Genomic DNA, 20,233 nt, shown 5'->3' with positions numbered 1-20,233 from the left:
CAAAAGGAGTTGGGAGAAAAATGAGTACTGATGAGTTTTTGTTGTGAATTAGAGGGAGACTAGGCTTGCCAGTGCGCTCTTAAATACTTCCATAGGTTACTAGTTTGTTAAGTCTCCAACCTACAGAACTGATTTCCTCCGCCTCATTTTTCCTAATCACAGATATGTTCATGTTCTGTGAAAAGTCCATAAATCTGACTTTTTATATCAGATTTATGAAAAGTCATAAATCTTAGTGAGAGTTCTTAATGAGAGCATTTAGAACTCTCACAAATATTTCTATGTTAATTAATACGCTTAATTAATTTTAATCAATCACAGATTAATTGCTATGTTTAGCAATTAATCTGTGCCCTCATCCGAGGGCTTTTTTTTGCAACAAAAAAGACAAACTAAGTTTCAAAGATTTGAGAAAAATCAAATGTGAAGAAGTTGTGTACCAATTCCAGAACTGCAACCTTTTGCAACTACGTCACTGGATCATTCGAGTGAAGCTCAGGAATATTGAACTGAGCGACTGAAATTGTTTTCCAAAGTTGTTTTTGCCGGTTTATTTATGGTTTCTACTAGTTCGAGCTAATTTATCCGTGAACGTAACACACCTGGTTGGGGCTCATAGTATTTACAAAAGTTGGAAGCAGCTAGCTTATAAACCGACCCGTAACGTGTTGATCTAATGAATGATTTTGCCTGAATTCACACCACATGATTTATGTCACTATGTCATGAACAGCGTTTCCCCTTAAACCGGAGCGGCAATAAAAACGTACAGAAGACGAGATGCTAACCAGTGTATTTATACATGCTAGGCTACATAACAGTGCGGCGTTGTTTCCATGGTTACCAATGGTTAGACGCTAACTTCTGTGCAAAGAAAATATTAGATATCATCTTTCCAAACATATTTACTATGTAAAGTTTATGAACATTGATCTTCTTACCTTGTAAAAGTGTTCGGTGCAAATCCGTGATTACACCTAGAGCTGCCAGTCAAAATGATTAGCGGCTGCCTGCCATCCATCGCCGCCATCTTTCTTCATTAAACTTCATAAAATAAAAAGACAAGTTTGGTTTGTATCCTTGTCTGTTTATGCAGCCGACCCCGCAGCACCCTATAAGCATTTTAAAGTGAAATCAACTAAGCAGAAGGCTACCGGATGTCTGTTTTTAGACCGGCTTTAAAGGAGCGCATTGGTTGTTTTAACGTCCGTCATGGCGGAGCGGGCCGAGTTTCGAAGAGAGTGACGTCACGTGCAGTGTTGTATAAAGTACTGAAATCTCAGAGTCAAGTAAAAGTACAAGTACCTCTCCAAAATATGACTTTGGTAAAAGTCGAAGTCACTGACTGAAATGTTACTTGAGTAAAAGTCTTAAAGTATTTGAAACTTCTTGTACTTAAGTATGGAAATTACTGTAAAAATGGATGTACTCAAGTAATGTAATGAAAAGTACAAGTAAAAAGTAAAACAAAGCAAATGCAGTTTGAATGACATTTTTTATATTTTGGTAAACTTGTCAAATACACTTAAAATAATGTACCCAACCAAGTGCAGGCAAAATTAAACCTGCTAATAGATATACCTGCAGGCATCATTTAGTTAAGAAAATTAGGTGCTTTACCTATAGCACAAGGTTAACTTAACCTGCTTTACAACTGAACCAGCTTCTTAGTATACCCTCCAGGACAGAAAATACAAAGTTTTTGTAAGCCTTAAGTTTTCCCTTCAAGTAAGGTCAGTGCTGAAAATGAGAAAAATAAATAGTACAGAAAATGCGGCCAACATGAAGAGAAAGAGCTGTTACGATTACTCTACTTCACAAATCAGTGAATCAGTCAATCCTACAGTCAGTAGGTGGTGCACACAACTGGTCATTATGCAAAAGAAAAAAAGAATTGGGAGAGAAATGCAGCTTATTGGCATCTGTAAACCTGGTTTTGAACTTGCATGCCTTTCCTATATTCGTTAAATTTAGTCTAAATTGCTATCGCTATGGCTTCTGTCCCCCCTTGAACAGAGGAGTCTAGGTAGCCTGCTACAGTCAACATTAGGCCTAAGCTAAATACACCACATGTGGAACTGAAACAATGCCAAACAAAGTTCATTTATGGTCAAGATTTCACAATACAGTAGTGCCTAGTGACCAAGCTATAGTTACTGAAACAGGAGGATTATAACCATTTCATAAGAAGTTACCTCGATGTGTTTCTTCAAGTTGAACGGGGAGTTTTTGTAAGATAGAATTTCCATGTGACTGCTACTGATTGCGAGACTTGCTTTGTGTTTAATGGGAGAAGCGAAACAGGTGTATCCTAATTAAAAGTAAAGAAATCAAGAAATGGCAAAAAATGTGGAATGAAGATAAGAAAGGAAGAAGATTATATGAAGTACAAAAGTCAGTTTGAATTCGAAGCATTAATGAACGAAACAGAAGAGAAGAAATAATAATTAGTAGATTAAGAGTAGGTCATACCTACTTAAATGACATGTTTTATAAAATAGGGAGGAAAAATAATGATAAATGTGAGAGATGTGGAGAGAAAGAAAATGTAGAACACATATTGATGAACTGTAAGTCAAATGAACTCGAAAGGGAAGAATTAAAGAGAATAGTTAGAAATATGGGGCATGAATGGAATCTTAAAGGTATATTAGGAAATGAAGGAAACATAACAGATATTCACAAATTAAGGAAAGCATTGTTTATTTATCTTAAGAATACAAAATTAAAAAGTAGAATTTAATAGATATGAAGTAATGCTTCTACACACTCATGTACAGTAGGTGGCGGTATGCACCTTAAAGTTGCTTGTGATCCGCCATAATAGAAAAGAAGAAGAAGAAGAAGAAGTATCCTATTGGTGGTGATGAACCAGCCCAGGCAAGCAGGCTACGGACTTTGTTCGGTAGCCTACTTGCTACTTGCTAATCAGTAGGTGGGGTCAAAACACTTGCGTTTCTCTCTCTCGCTTTTTTGTAACGAGTAACTAAACCACACATTGAAAATGTATCGGAGTAAAAGTACGCAATTAAGTTCGGAAATATAGTGAAGTAAAAGTGAAAGTCATCAAAAATTTTCATACTCCAGGAAAGTATGAAGTACTCCAAAATATACTTAAGTAAAGTAGTGAAGTATTTTTACTTCGTTACTATACAACACTGGTCACGTGCGAAGGGTCAATATGGACAGTCCAGAAGAACAAAATGGTCAGACATGTCCAAGGTAAGGAAGCTAAAGCGCTTGATACATCCCGTCAGTAACAGGTACTGATACCCAACCGCCAGCCAGGAGGTGTTGGTGTACTTCATTAGTATTGTCAGTAGCAACCTAGTTACTCCAAAAAATAAAAAATAAATGAATAGATCACCTCCAAAATCCACAGCCAGCTTTTGAAATGACTTCCTTTACAAGCTGATATAGGACACAGTCTGCATCTTTCATGAAGACAATGGCTTTTATATAGGTCAATGCATGGAAGTACTCCACTGTCTGGCTGGTCTAGTTCAGAAGAGCCTGAAGACAATTTCAGACAATTACATTAACCCCTCACCCAACCCACTCTGCCCCGCTCAAACCCCCGCATCTCCAGAGACGGCCTGCTTTTCAGAGGAGGGAGAGCTCCCAAAAATTATACTCAAGTAAAAGTAAAAATTAGTCAAGTAGTTAAATTCAGAAATTTCCAACTGTTTTGTAGAAAATTTCTGACAATATCAAAATTAAAAAAATAAATAAATACATTTCGCGCAAATCTTTGCCTTTTGGAACTCAGAATTTTCTTCTTTTTGTTTGAAAATTTCAGATTTCTCTCAAAATTTCCGAGTTTTCTGACAAAAACATTCCTTTTTTTTTTTTTTTTTTTACAATGGCCCTAACATTCGGTCAGCGTTACCAAAATATCTCTTCTTAGTGACACAGCAGAGATTAACGAGTTAAAGCACAAATGCAGATATCTGTATTTTGTTCCATGCTAAGCACAAACACGCCTCACAGCATGCAAAGTCACATGAGAATAAGCACAGTAAACAGAATACATTGAGATTAATGACTTTATTGAATATACTCATCAGTATTCTCATTGATATCCATCATTAGGCACCTTCCATGTAGATCAGCGGGGAGCCGGGCCGTTCACATGCCTTTCTAAAACAACAGAACTGAAACATGCCGCCAACAAGGCCCAAATGGAAATCCTACTTTAGTTTATCGCTTTAGATTGTAGTTTTGTTGATGCATAGCTAGCGTTGGGTTTCTACTGAGAATGTATCGTTTATGTAAATCCCACAGTGTCTGTTTGTGCATGCCTTACATATGCATGTGCGTGTGTGTGTGTGTGTGACATATTGTGCAACATGAGGTTTGTTCTGGCGTTCTTTAACACGTATCAGTGTCTTGGTGCCAAATGTCTCGCAGGGTGTTAGGAGAAGTGTGCCGGTTCAGGCAGGTTCCTGGACACCTCGGCGCAGCGGCTACGTCTCGAGCTGGTTATACCTGAAAGTCAGAGCCAGGAACACAGTGGCAGAGTTCCCAGCATGCCTCTGGACGAGGAGCTACTTTGCAACCTGCGAGGAGGGAGCGAACCATCTGCAGCACGGCAAGAAACAAAAAAATTACCCCGGCTACAGTTCAGATTGATACACAGCTATTGTGCACAAGAATAATCTGAATTTCTGAGTGTTATCTTTGTAAAAACACACCTGAAAGTAACTAAAACACATCATGTACTGATGCTTTATTTCATTCAGTTCAGTCTCGTCTGACTGTATTGGATCAAAAAGTTGAGTTGCTCTTTTTTGCAAACCATTACATTAATGTACAGAGCTGTGAAAAAGTATTTGCTCCCTATATGATGATTTCATTTATTATGGGAAAACATTTGTTCTAACCAACCTGGCTCTAAGTGAAAATATAATCTTCCCTGCTTGTAAAATCATGAATTCACCTCGACTAGCTTAATTTCTTGGTTTAATTTTAACAGTGACACCAGGTCAAACAGATGACTAGAATCAACAAAGAGCTTAAATACAACCTAAAATGTATACAAAAAGACAAATAAAGCTACTTCTAAGGCAACATCAATTATCAAAAAGCATTGCTGGACATCAGCAGAAGTAGAGAAAATAACCAAAGTTACACCCAGAGGACATCAGGGACTCGTCCTGGAGGTCAGATGAGTCCTGCAGGCCTCACTTAAAGGCTTTCTTCAACAAGTTAGTATCAGCTACACAAAACATGTTAATGTTTTTTTACATAAAATCATTCTTATAAAATGAGATTTTGTGTGCCTGTTTTAGAGTTCCTTTCAGAATGAGCTGTTTTATGGCGCCTTGTCACTTTAGATCCAAATAACTCGCACTGAAAATGGAGGCAAACAGATGTGCAATTACACAACCGTACATCTTTGAAAAGCAGAAGTAGAGCCTCCTCCTCAACAAGAATGCAGCAAGTGACTTCTGGATAGTAAGTCAACAACAAAACCAGCTGACCAAATGTGCTGGAGCTCAGCTGGGGTTGCTAGGTGACGGGCTGCAGATTTGTGACGATAAAATCAGAAGTATTTTGAAATGACAAATTTTCCAGACACCAGGAAACATGAACTTATTACCAAAAAACAGCTGAGTTTTTTTTATTTTTATTTTTTTAAGAGCTTGATTTGTTTTTAGAAGCAGTTGAGACACAAATGGAAGTACAGAAATTAAGCAAAATGTGAATTTAGGTCCCGTTTAAGGTGAGCATTACAAAGTTAAATCCACTGATCCGTCTCACATCTACCAGAAAAAATAAGATTGAAACTTTTGTGTTCTGCTGCAATTGGTTGAATATTTAGAGGAAAAAAAAGAAAACATCATCCCTACAGCCAAACATGGTGGTGGCAGAGTCATGGTGTGGGACTGCTTTGCAGCTTTATGATCTGGATAATTTACATCAACTCATGATAAGAAGAAAATCTGAAGCAGAACACCACAAGTGAGTCTGAATAGTTAAAAAATAAAGATTCTGAATCGGCCCAGTCAAAGTTTGGACCTCAAAGTTTGGAGGCTAACACTGGAAAACCATAAGATGTAGCTGAATTAAAAACAAGAGGGAGCCAGAATTATCTCACAATGACACAAAAGAGTTATCACAAACATAATGGTGTAATTATTTCTTCACTTTGGTTGGTTTGGATAAACTAAAACAAACATTTTGATTTCACTGAGATTATATTTTATCATCTAAAATACTTCAGATTTAAAATAATCTGTAAGGGAGCAAATACTTTGTAACGGCACTGATGGAGTTTACTGCCTTCACCTACATCTGCTTTCTTCAGGCCTCAGTCTTGTTCTCCCCACGTCGGGTTTCATCCTGACTCACATCGTTAATTTTGTTCTTCACCAATTTCCGCCATTTTGTGCCAACAAGCTAATTATTTTGCATCCATTTACTTGATTATTGAGACTGATTTTTGACATTTTGTCACATAATGTAATTGTATTTTGTCGGATTTTATTTTGCGTCCTTGTTTGTTGCTCTTGGTTGGGGAAGGTAAAACCGTCGCCATGGTTACTCAGGACGATCGACGCAACCAGCTGGGCTTCCTTAGATAACCTTGTACCAGCTGGCATTATGTGGTCAACTGAATATGACTGAAACAGGAATAAACTGGTTATTGACAATCTGATCTGATTCAATTGGATGAATGGGACAGAATTTGTTTAATTGATATGAACTGGATGGATTTTTCATGCAAACTACCAAAAGATGATCATTTGCTTGTGAATTTTTGTGCTGTGAACTCTGGAAGTAGTGGTGTGTCAGATGAGATTACCGCTTTAAGCTGCTAATAATTCAACAGATTGGATCAGCTCTCGCTTTACAGAAGCATTTCCCCTCATCAATCTCTGTTTTCCACTTTCATTTCGAACACTTTCCCAGCTTGGAATCAGCCGGTGGGGGGAAACTCCAATTTGAGCTCCATCTTTTCCCCTTCCTGCTGAAACACACGAACGCAGCATCTCCTCCCAACTGTGAAATAACCAGTTGTGCTTTAGCCGACTGGCTCCGTCTCTCCGTGGCCGACCAACACGCTCAGATGCGTCCTGGAGGATTCTGCCAATCCCTGACGGTCCGACTGTACGCGTCCAGGAGAACAGATCGATACTATCCAATCAGCAGGCAGCTCTGTGTCTGTGCTGTACAAGCTACGAATGGCTGAGCGACGAATGAAATCCCATTAAATGCAGGGCGTCCCGGGGCCCGACAGCGACGTCCCGGGGGCCCGACAGCGACGTCCCGGGGCCCCGACAGCGACGTCCCGAGGGCCCGACAGCGACGTCCCGGGGGCCCGACAGCGACGTCCCGGGGGCCCGACAGCGACGTCCCGGGGGCCCGACAGCGACGTCCCGGGGGCCGACAGCGACACCCGCTTCCTATAGACCAGGGTGTAAAAATGTTTTGCCACGTGTGCCAAAAATGTAGGTTCAAACGTATTCACAGGCCAAGAAAAGATAAAAAAAACTACCTAAAATTAAGCAAATAAATTACCAAGATATTTATTGTAGGTCCAAATTTTAAAGGGATTTTAGCGACAGTGTATTACAAAATCTTACCGAGTATTTTTGGTCAAGTTTCTAGTGCAAACATCTTAGTGCACTGAAATAAGAAAAAAACTAGCAAGTACCTTTATAGCAAGAAATATGAGATGTCATGTCAGTAATTCCCAGTAATTTATTTTTAATAAATTTTATTTTTTAAAATTTATTAAAAATAAAAGTGCTGGTTCCACTGGTAGATTATTTCACGTTTAAAAATGAACTTTTCTATAAGTTAAATAATAAATAACTTTTTCATATAGATCTAGGAGTTATTCACTTAAAACAAGCTCTTATATCTTGATGAAAAGTTACTCATAAGTTAGTTTTGTCTTGTTTCAAGTGTGCAAAGATATTTGCAGTAGAAACTAGACCAAAAATAAATGGTAAGATTTTTGTGTTTTTGCAGTGCAGGATCATTGTAGATAGAAAGATTTTGCAAATATCTGCCAGAAACTGAGAAATTTTCAGATTTATCTCAAAAAATTTCAAAAAAAATTTTGAAACTTTTTATAAAAAAATTTCTTAGTGAAATTTTCAGTATTTGAAATTCAGAAATTTCCAAGTTAATTTCTGACAATTTCAACGTTTTTTTGTTTGTTTTTTTTGCTTGCAAAAACTTTCGAAGCTCAGAAATTTCCTTATTTTGTCTAGAAAATTTTCGAGATTAACCTCAAAATGTTTGACAGAAGTACTACTTTTTTTCTTTGTTTGTAGAATGGCTAGTTAGTAAATTTAGCCATAGTAAATTTTGCTGTATAAAAGGAAAACATCTAGTTTTTAGTTTCTTTTGGGCTCAATTGATTAAATTTATCTTCAGTAGTGACAAAAGGATTTGGATCACTTTCTTTCAAAACTCACAGATTTTTGTCAAAATTTAAGAAAAAACAAAAGCTGATTTGATGCAGCAAAGTTGGCTTTTTCAGTAAAAGTCTCTTGGTTTTACCTTTTGTTAAATCTTGGTTATAAAAAGATGAATACTTTGTGTTGTACTTCACATTTTCCTGTATAAGTAAATTATATCGGCGGTCATTTTTAACCTGGTTACAAATGAAAACTTTTCCATCTGAACAGAAACAGCTCATGCTGCGTCAGCGCGGATAAGAGCGTCTGGTAAATATCTCTCTGATGCACCGACAGCTGACACTGAGGCCGTTATTCTGGCGGCTACACGTCATATTTACACGTTTAGAGGAGAAGAAGTTAACAGTTCAGCTTCATTACAGACACGTGTGCTTCTATATGCAGTTTAAATGCCTATAATATCAACAGTGAGTGGCCATAATTCACATTTACAGCTGAGGTTTAAGTTACTGATCACACTTGAATGATGCTCCGCCTCGCAAAGGTTTTCCCTTGGCTTTTTGTCGAATCTCAGCTGAGAGATTCAGAGTTTCGGCTTCTAAACCAACGCAAAGTAAAGCAGAAAAACGCTGGAGGGAAATGATAGTTTGACAAAATCTGAAGTGTGGCGCACGCTGGACAGCAAAATCCTACAAAGAATATCTCTAGTTTCTAGTGCACTTTAAGACAAAATGATTACGTTTGTTTTAAGTCAATAATTCTTGACTACAAGATGTAATACCTCCACTTAAAAGCAGTAAAAATGTGCACAAATACAGCACAAACGAGCTTATATATCTTACTGAAAAGTTACCTGTGAGTCAGATTGTCTTATTTCAGGTGTACTAAGATATTTGCACTAAAAACTAGACCAAAATAACTTGGTAGGATTTTGTGTTTTTGCAGTGTAATAAGCCCCTTTTAATCTGCACTGAAAAAAACACAAAATCTTAACTTTTCAACAAGAAATAGGAGTTTTATTTCAGTCAGTAATTCCTTAACTCTAATAAAAAATTACTAGTTCTTCTGGTAGATTATTTAACTTGTAACAAGACATTTTTCCCATGTTGTAAGTTAAATAATCTGCCAGTGAAACTAGAACTTTTTTATTGGTATTAAGAAATTATTGACTGAAATAAAGCTCCCCTTTCTTGCTGAAAAGTTACTTGTAAGTTTGTTATTTCCTAGCTCAAATGTAGTAAGATGTTTGCATTAGAAACTAAACAAAAATACTTGGTAAGATTTAATGTTTTTGAGTGGTAGATAGAAAAAAGGAGCAAATTTTGGCCCAAAACTGAGAAATTCTTTCTAGAAAACTTGAAAACCTGGAAGTTTACTTACTGGAAGTGAAATAATCTACCAGCTCCAACATTTTTAACAATATTAATTATTGGAATTAATATTCATCCAATAATTAATATTCATTCAGGAATTACTGACTAAAAACAAGCTCCTATATCTTTCTGAAAAGTAGTTTTTAAAGTTAGTTTTGTCTTAATTCAAGTTTGCTAAGATATTTGACCTGGAAACTAGACCAAAATGTGCAACATTTGAGTCTGTAGATGTACACCACACTTTCCAGATTTTTAGGTTTAAATTTTATGGAATATTTTGGCTCTAGTGGCTTTTACTTGACGTCCGCGGCGTCGCCACTTTTCAGATTTTCATTTGTAAATAAAAACGTTCCTCCCACTCTGTGCGGCTGAATCCGAACATTCCAGCTTTTAAAAAAGGACAAAACAACAAAGTTCAAACACTTTTGCGAGGCGCCGTATATTTGGTTTTAACGATTAACAAATAACAGCAGGACGATTTTCGGCTCACGGCACGTCTACACTTTCTGGAGATAACTTTTCTAAAAATAGTTTCAGGCGCCGAGATGGAAAAGCAGACAAAGCAACACGAGGCAGAGCAAATGAAAAAGCGGCTCCTCTTTTGTCATCTCTAACGTCTTTTCTTCTTTTCCTCTCCTCATTAGAGTGAAGGATCTCAAGTCAAAACATTTCCTCATTCCCAGAGCTGCTTCTCCTTTTTTTCCTTCCCATCCACAAATTAATTTAACTCCCAGAATCCTTTTGGGGACAACGAGGGAATTTCCTTTTTGCACTTTCATCTCCCTCGAATTGTTTTCCCTCCTGCATCAGGGGTGTCCAAACTTTTTGCCACATGGGCAGAAACTGTAGAATCAAAAGTGAAATAATCAAACTAAAGTCAAGCAAATGAAGTAATCTTGTGTGTGTTATAGATCTAAAACATGAAAGAGATTTCTACAAAGGTGTATTAAGAAAAGGGGCAAATTTCTGATAGAATTTCAGAAATTTTTTGATTAATCTCTGAATTTTTCTAGAAAGATTTCGTCAATTGAAATGAAGAAATTTCCACGTTTTTTTATAGAACATTTCTGACATTAATCTCAAAATTTCAACATTGTTTTCTGGCTTTTGGAGCTCAGAAATTTCCTTCGTTTCTCTAGAAAATTTCTGAGAGTACTCTCAAAAGTTTGTGACAGAAATCTACCGCTAGCAGGACGCCGCAGCAGATTTTGCACGTCTGCTGCTTTAAAAGAAATACAACTGGTTTTCAATTTCTTTTGGTCTCAATTGAATAAATACATTTTCAGTAATTAAAAACAGGATTAGGAACCAAACATTGTACTCAAGTGAAAGAAAAAAGTAAATGTCCAAAAAGTTACTCAAGTAGGAGTAAAAAAGTGTTTGGTAAAAAATCTACTCAAGTACTGAATAACTGATCAAATGATCAATCATTTAATATTTAAAAACTGCATAATCAGATGGACCAAAATATAAAGGTTAGTGGAAATTTTGATATTTTAAGAATGAAAATGAAAATAATTTATATAAGTAACAACAAATAACAAAATCAAGTAGAAAAAATTTCCCCAAATCAGTTTCTTTTAATAAAAAAACTTATAAACTTTAAGAAAAACTGCAGGCCTGTGTCTGTTTATGGTGAATTTTTGGTTAAAACATGTTTGTTTTTCATTCGGTGGGGAGAAAAAACAGAAATTTTACTCAAGTAAAAGTAAAACGTACAGCGTAGTAAAAATACTCCTAAAAGTACCTTTTTTCAAAAAAATGTATTCGAGTAAATGTAAATAGTTACTACCCAACTTTCAAAACTCAAACTTTATTTAGCCAAATTAGTGCAGCAAATTTGTCTTTTCAGTCAAAGTTTCTTGATTTTACCTCCAGTTGAAACTTAGTTATGAAAAGTCAAATAGTTTGTTGTATTTTACATTTTCCTGTCAGAAAATTATGTTCATTTTTATCCTGATTACAAATCAAAAGTCTGAGGATCAAACCTGTATAGTTTTTGGTTTGCAGTTTGGACACCCCTGACCTTGGCGACCCGGTCCGTTTTTTACCCCAGAACCTGTTTTTCCAGCCCCATGGTCCAGAACACAGATGCAGTAAAAAGCATAGAGCGACATGGACACTTCACCACGCATCATCTAACACTTTGTGACGGGCCATTTCACAGAATGACACACAGAGACCAGAGCACAAACACACGGCGGCGGCGGCGGCGTGAAACACGCCACTCTCTGAGGATGAAGAGGAAGAGGAGGGCGCAGCAGAAGAGGAAGAAACTGGAGCCGCAGGTGGACACAGGGAGGAAATGCGCTGAAATTATTGTGCAGCTACAAAGTAAACGGTGCAAAAACTTCCTTCAGTAATGTTCCTTCATGAATCAAGTGTGCAAATCTCTGCAGTCTGTGAGAATCGCAGTCAAGCTTGAAGGACGTTGAAGCCCTGGACTGAAAAAGGCCAAAAAGAGACGGCAGGACGTCTGCAGGGGGATTTTCAGGAACACATGGAGAAACAAACAAAAAAAGAAAGGTCTTCTATTCCAGGATCGGTCTTTGTGGAGAAAACCGGACCTGCGAGGCGAGGAGCTTTGACTGGAGGAAGTTCTGGGTGGATGTGAGGAGGATGAGGAGGAGGAGAGGCGCCAAGCGTCGGGCCCGATCCGGCCTGATCCGGTCGTCTACGGCGAAGACGGAGAGCACTCCAGAGACGCTGCGGAGAAACGGAGCAGACGGAAAACGTTACCAAATCGTAGAAATAGGACAGAACGGCGTGGAATGGGAGGGAAATATGATACAGCTGGAGAAACCTGGAGAAAACGGGATGAAAACACAGCAGAACCAGAGCAGAACGACTCCAACTTACTGTTACCACGGTAACGGCAGTGAAAACTTACGCTAGAGTAAGAAAAGGTATTTGACTGAAGTACAGACGAACTGATCAATCATTTAACTGAATGATCAACTAATCAATTTAATATTTAAAAATATTCAATATTGAAAAACATTTTTAAAAATGTAAATATGAAATATATATTTTTAATTATATATGAAATATTTAAAAGTATTTTAAAAATTTAATATTTAAAAATATTAAATATTTTTAAATGTTTAATATTTCTAAATATTAGAAATATTTAAATATTTCTAAAATATTTAAATATTTCCCCTTTTTTTGTATTTAATATTAAATATTTAAAAACATACATTTTAATGAAGTTTTCAAAAATTATAAATTTGAATTAATATTTAAAAATTACATCATTTGACGGGCCAAAACATAAAGTTCTGTGGAAATGTTGGTATTTTAACTTCCAAAATGGGAATAACTCATATAAATAATTACAAAATTACGACGGAGGATTAAGGCCACGGTATGCGTAAAAAAATAAAATAAAATTACAGGAACAAAGTCATTAAAACGAGAATAAAGTCAGAATTAATAAGAATAAAGTTGTGTGACAAAGTCAAAATATGAGAATATTCTCAACATTGCGACTTCATCCTCGTATTATTTTAGCTTTAGTCTCACAATATGAATATTCTCATAATTTTATGTCTTCATTCTCATTACTTTGACTTTATCCTCGTAAAACTAGAACTTTATTATTGCACAACTTTAATCCATTATAAACATTTTATGTTTTATTAGTTTGGCCCTAACACTCTGTCATAATTACAAAACTACATCAGACATAAGAAACATTTCTAAAAATCAGTTTCTTTCAGTGTAAAACTTTTGAAACTTAATAAAAACTGCAGGTCTGTGTCTGTTAATGGTGATTTTATTGGTTAAAACATGTTTGTTTGTCATTCAGTGGGTAGAAATTCCAGTAAAGTAAGAGTAACGATACTTCATAATAAAATTACCCAAAAGTAAATCCTAAAAGTACATTTATTCAAAAAAGTAGCCAAACTGATGACTGAACAATTGGAGGGAGAGGAAAAGCTGCACAGTGAAACCAAACGAATGACGTCAACGAGAAAAGAAATTAAGAAGTTGAGATCAAATAGAGAAGAAAAAAGAAAATGGCTAAGATAACAAGCAGTGAGGCACAAAAATGGATCTGGGGGGAGGACGGGATTAGAAAAATAGAAGTGAGAGCGGGGAGATAAGAGAGACGGGATGAAAGGGAGGGAGAGGGGAAACGGGGGAGGCAAATGAAAAGAGGAGACATAATTATAAAACGGCAAAGGAAAATCAATGCAGAGGCCATCGCTGCGCTTTCAGGCGTCGAGGAGATGGAGAGCGGCGGCGTGTCGCTCCACACACCAGCACCAAAACACAGGGGCTCTTCAGATGCAGACCGACGACAACAGGGCTGAGAGACGGCGACATTTAGAGCTCAGCTGAAGAACGTGATGACGAAGATACATGGCAGCCGGCTGCTTTTATTTCAGGTTTTCGTGAGGACAGAGCCGCGCCTGTTAGTGCGTTTAGAGGAGGATGAGATTCCACTGACGTCTTAATAAGCTCTAATCCCACAAGCAGCAAATAAAAGCCAAGTTTGAAAACTGAGGCCAGTGTGTTCAACTATATAGGTTACTCAGAGTCCCGACCAAAACAATAAAACCTGATTGTTTTCTTCAGCTCCTCTTTTCTCTGCTGATGCTGAGAACACTGCAAAAACACAAAATCTCACCAAGTAGCTTTAAGTGCAAATATCTTAGTGCACTTAAAATAAGACAAAACTAAATTACAAGTAGCTTTTTAGCAAAAAATAGAAGCCTGTTTTAAGTAAATAACTCCTTAATATTAGTTTCACTAGCAGATTATTTAATTTATAACATGGGAAAAATATCTTTTTAAAAGTGAAATAATCTACCAATGGTACTTGAACTTTTTTCATCAACATTAAGGAATTATTTACTTCAATTAAGCTCCTATATCTTGGTAAAATGTTACTTATAAGTTAGTTTGTTTTATTCCAAGTGCACTAAGATATTTGAACTAGAAACGAGACCAAAGATACTTGGTACGGTTTTGTGTTTTGCAGTGTAGGTGATGAAAATTCAACCATTTCTTCATCCTCATCATCGACTAACCCTGCGAAGCGTCAACACAGCTCAGCTGAAAAGCATGTAAACACAATGCCAGCCAACACACGCCCTCACACACACTCCTGTTTAACTGAATTAGTGCTCGCCGGTGTGGCGGGACCACACACACACACACACACCACACACACACACGCAGACAGATTGGAGGAGTGAAATTCATAACAGTCGTAGGAGGTCGTGGACAAGCTGTCAGCGTGTTGAGAAGTCTCTTTAAATCCCCTCCTCGCTCTGAGCTCCTCACAGAAAATAAAAAAATAAAAAATAAAGGTCTTTTTTTCAGCTGCAGCTCGAGTTAACACACTGCTGCGTTTAAACAAACAGAATATTGTTTATGACGGATATTTTTCTTATTGCGTATTTGACATTTAAAACTCATGCATTAACTATAACATGCATCCACACTCATCGTTTTAAATGCAGCTAACGTTAGCTAGAAACAACAAAAATAAAGAAATGTTAGTTTTGTTTAGGGGCAGCTAACGCTAAACAAAGCTAACATCGCAACAAGAGGTTTTACTATGAAGCAAAATGGCGTTGAATAATCTGTGTGTGAAGGAAATATGTCTAATAATCTTCTGAACTGAGTAGCTAATTTACTTTTTATGTGAAGAGGTGGCAGACGTTATAAATTTACAAATTTTTCTGCTCCTTTTCATTCATAATTTATTAGTAGTTACATAAACTACTCATATTTATTACCGAACGGTTCAATAATACATAATAAATTAAAAATGAAATGAAATCTTTAGCTGGGCATAAATGGGATCAACTTTGTGTATTTATTCTAAAAACAAAAGAGGAGCATAATGATGACTATAAAAAGTGTTTGTTTCACAACAAACATTACAGACCAACAAAAAGAGGTTTTGATCTACAAAATAAATATCTGGATACGAGAAGGAAGAGCAACCATAATGAAATAAAAACTATTTGAGCCTTTGTGTATAATTTACTCCATTTATTAAAAGCCCAAAATCAATACGACTTTCAGACCCATAAATTTATGTAAACACCTGATTTCACATTTAACCTATTTTATTACCACTGCACACCCAAACAAGCCTTTTCTCCTTCACCCTCTCAACGCCACTAATTTAAAGTTTTTAGATGTAACATTGGTTTTCAGACGATCAAAGAAATAAATTAGAAGTAAAGCTCTTTGCACCTTGCATGTTTGAGTCGCAGCTGCTCCAGCTGTCAAGGACATAAAAAAGGGCAGAGCGCTCTGCCAATCTGTTCCTCCACATAATGACTATAATCTGCCCAACTGAAATTAAACGGACCAGCGTGTGGAAGCTTCTCTGGCCTAGTTATGATGCGTGTGTTTGCCAGTTGCAGAATCTGACAGAAAAATTACAATCCTGCTTCTGTTGTGTGCGATTGAGGAAGCTCTGGTTATCAAACAAAGAAATTATGAAGCACACATTTATGTCTGGGAGGGAGAGGAAGGTGACAGGTGGAGGTGTTGATCTGTTATCAATTCCCCGTGTCACACACACACACACACACCCCAGATTTCCTCCTTTATTTTCCAACAACTCGTTTTTTCCAGTACCATTACTTCCTTCTTCCTCCTACCAGGCATCACTCGAGGTTTCAGCTTCATGCATTTGTAATCAGGGATTTCTCGGCTTAATCAAAGCTCACCTTGGCGTGCAGCTACACCTGTCACTTCTCTGCTGGGCTGGAAATCATTCCGTGCGAGATTTTCCTTGATTTCTTTAAATTTTGTAATCAAAAACTCAAACTTTAGAGTGGTTTGGATCAATATTTATCTTGCAAAGGACTTTTCAGGCATCCATCTTTTCCTAATTGTTCTACTTTCTCAAACAACACTCACATGTGTCAAACTCGAGGCCCGTGGGCCAAATCCGGCCCGCCGCAGCTTTTTATGTGGCCCTGTAGAGTCTAGACTAAACACTGTGTGCTCACATATAATGTTATCAATCAAATCAATTCAGTTTTTATCCGTTTACTTCCAAATTGTATCAATCAGTCCCTCCAGTTTCTTGAGAATTTGCACAGAAATTCAATCAAAATCAACAAATCCCCCAATTTTTTGCACTAATAATTGGGTGATGTTTGCAGATTTTTCTCAAAAATTGTCAAAAACTTTCTCACTTGTACTAAACAGCTGCTTCGGCCTTAATTAATGTCAGATTATAGTCCATGATCTATACAGTGAGTGATGAAAAGTCGCATTTACCGTCATAAATAAGCAGAAATATTTCAAAATTAGTACCATAAACACTTTGATTTGTATTTCAAAAAACCCCAGAAAGATTTACAAACTCCTAAAGGAACTAAAAAGACATTCATTATTATTTAATTTTAAGAATTAATTGAGATTTTAACAGTTTGTGAACAGGTTTCATCAATACATTTTGATGCAACTGGCCCTTTAAGAGCATTCAGGATCCTGATTTGGCCCAAAACGAAAACGAGTTTGACACCCTGCTCTACATGCCATCAGCGTTTGACACAAAGAATTTAAAAAATCAGGTAAATGTAGACAATATTTAGTCTGTATTTATCTTCCTCTCACAAATAATATATTGATTTATTATTATTGACATTATTATTATTACCTCTCCACACTAATATCATTCAGATCACATCATTGTTTACACACTCTCTCACACACACACTGTTAATAATATTCAACTAATTAATACAAAATATTTTCTGTTTGCTTGTACTGTGTTTTTAAAAGAATAAAAAAAGAAATCAGCCAAGAAAAACGGACAAAAACAGAAATAAACTGCTGATCAGGACCATTATAAAAGTTCACAACAATGGCTGCCTGGAAAGTGAAGCATTAAAACTTTTTACAGCTCTGCAGTTGCACTGATTCTGTCCCTCCAGTACCAATTATATACTGCATCAATTCTCCAGCAGAGCTGCAACTTCTGCACAAACTATCAAAAACACATAAATGGTGTTTTTATTTGCAAAAACAGCAGCATAGCACACTGTTTTGCTGCTATGTCTGTGGAAATGTGTATTAAAGTGAGTCTATAAAAGTGAAAAAAAGAGACAAATTGTCTTTAAACGTGTTTTAAAAATCTGGAAAGATTAAAGTTTCCAGAAGAATCTGAATTTGTTTGCTATTTTCTTTAAGTTATTCAATAAAAACACCTTTCTGACATGATTCCTCTTACTTTAGGAGCAGAGGCCAACTCTATAAACGTTTATTAAGTTTATTATCCTTTTAGACAAAATTATAAGTTTATATGAGCAACTAAAACAGCTGATTCAATCTGTATGCTTTTTAAAATGTAAAAGGTCAATATTACCAAATTAAATATGAACAAGTACACACAGACTTAAAGTTTAAAACGACTAAAAATGGCAACTTTACTGTGATCTTCTCTGTTATCTGCTTAAAGTATTGCTCTCTCTCGCTCGCCTCCAGCCTGAATATGTGACAGGCGTATTTTAACATGTCATGGATATTTGTTTTAAAAATATTTTCCTCTTTGTGCTTCCCCAAGTTGATTTTAAATATCTAATTTATAACTAAAACAGCTGACTGTGTGTTGTCCTACAGCCAGGTTGGAGTATAAACAGTTAATTTATTTGCTTTTAGAAGTTAATTCAGGAAACTTTATTTTCCTTAAGCTCTTTGGTACCTTTGCTAACAGTTTTGTTAATTCACATCTTGAGTCATGCGTCAATACCTTGAATATGTAGATTTTGAATCATAAGAGTTTTTCAGTCCATTAGAAAAGCATCTTTTATGTCTGACTTAACCTGTGGTGTACCTCAAGGCTGTATTCTGGGTCCCATCCTATTTTCTCTGTGCTTCATTTTCCATTTTCAGGAAGCATAATATTGATCATTTTGCTGATTATCTTCAAATCTACCAGTCTGTCACTGGAGATAGATTAACTTAAAGGGAATCTATTATGCAAAATGAAAACTTTACACATTTTTGTACTTCCATTTGGGTCTCTAATATTTCTTAAGACAGCCCCAAACACTAAAAGAGTGTAAATGTTGAGTTGGGGGCGTGGCCAGCAGCTTACATAGATGTAAAGTGACAAGACGCCTTAAAACATCTCATTCTGGGAGGATTTTAAAATAGGCAGAACTGATTAAACTAAAATATCATTAATGTCAAAAGTTAGTGAACATGTTTTCTGTATCCCAACCTCTTCAATGAAGAACTCTAGGTCATCTATATTCTATCAAATATAGAAAAAATTATTCATGGTTTTATTACATCTGGTTTAGATTATAGTAATGCTTTCTATGTCTGTCTCGATAAATTGACTGTTCAGCAGCTGCACTCTGTACACAATGCTGCAACTCGCCTTCTGACAAGAACCCAATGCTATGATCAGATTACACCAGCGCTGGCGTCTCTGCACCGACTTCCTGTTCCAGTCAGGGTCCAGTTCAAGATATTGCTGCTGTTAGGAGTCCATCATGTCTGTCTGAACCGGTCCACCTCTACAGGTCAACGAGTGCAGCTGGGTTACATTTGGTGCATGTGTTTAACTGAAAACTAACGTCAAACTCTATAAACATTTACATATGAAGGTATTTGTCTTTGCTGCTGTCAATGTTCAGTTAAAAATGGCAATAAATGCATATCAGTGTTTGATATGAAACATTAAGTAATAACCTGAAGTAAATTCATGTGGGTAATGTTCATTTATTTGTTTAAAGACATTCAAATGTAAGGGGGAACGTATCTTTTGTTCCACATGTCATGTTGTTCCCTATGGGGAAACATTATCTGGCCCATTTAGAGCCTGGTTACAAGTAGCTGTATAAAGTCAACGATATTCCTATATAATTAATGCAGCCAATGAGGTACAGCTTTATTTCATTTGTCTTTTATTGACTAAATCCTCTATATTTTAAGTTTGTGTTTCCTTTCTTAGTTCTGACGACATTTTGGGGACATTATTAACAGACAATAAATGTTTATTGAAATCCAAGAAGGACATTGAGCCTCTATTGAACTCAAGAAGAGAAACATATCTTATTTAAAAAGTTAATTAGGGACAAGATGTTCTCCTCTCTCCTTTTCCTGATTAAACAAGTATTTCAAGTATGGCTATGATGATTCCTTGAAAGATTTGAGTTCCTTGATTATTAAAATTCCTCACACTCAAAGGTTTGTTAAATTATGTTTTATTATTTAGCGCACCGTGTTGCGGCCGGGTGAGTATTTGTGTTGCGCAGCGATCTCACTTCCTCCTACGAGTTGTTGCTAAGTGCTAGCAGCATAAAGTTAAATTTTTAAGTTTGTTCCGACTGTATTTAATTTATTTACAATAATAATAATAATAATAATAATAATACACCAGCCTTCCTCCTGCCAGTGGCCGGTTCAGAGCGAACGGTGGGGAAGTGCGCGGCGGGTGCATGTATACAGGTGAGCAGATAGACTGAACGAGCGGCTGCTCTGTTGATGCTT

The 20,233-nt window shown here is 36.6% G+C and overlaps 1 protein-coding gene across 2 annotated transcripts in view; it reads right to left on the bottom strand.

Annotated features, from left to right (window-relative positions):
* Nucleotides 1-11,446: 11,446 nt before the first annotated feature.
* samd12 (sterile alpha motif domain containing 12) overlaps nucleotides 11,447-20,233 on the bottom strand; it is a 119,256-nt gene continuing 110,469 nt past the window's right edge. For both annotated transcript variants that reach the window (XM_032581877.1, XM_032581876.1), the window contains exon 5: nucleotides 11,447-12,454. In XM_032581877.1, coding sequence (XP_032437768.1) covers nucleotides 12,423-12,454 — 32 coding nt within the window. In that variant the 3' untranslated portion in view covers nucleotides 11,447-12,422. The remainder of the gene's footprint in view (nucleotides 12,455-20,233) is intronic.

Source organism: Xiphophorus hellerii, chromosome 13 (assembly GCF_003331165.1).
Source record: "Xiphophorus hellerii strain 12219 chromosome 13, Xiphophorus_hellerii-4.1, whole genome shotgun sequence".
NCBI lineage: Eukaryota > Metazoa > Chordata > Actinopteri > Cyprinodontiformes > Poeciliidae > Xiphophorus > Xiphophorus hellerii.
The sequence above is the reverse complement of the archived record's forward strand: the minus strand, read 5'-3'. Positions and strand labels throughout refer to the sequence as shown.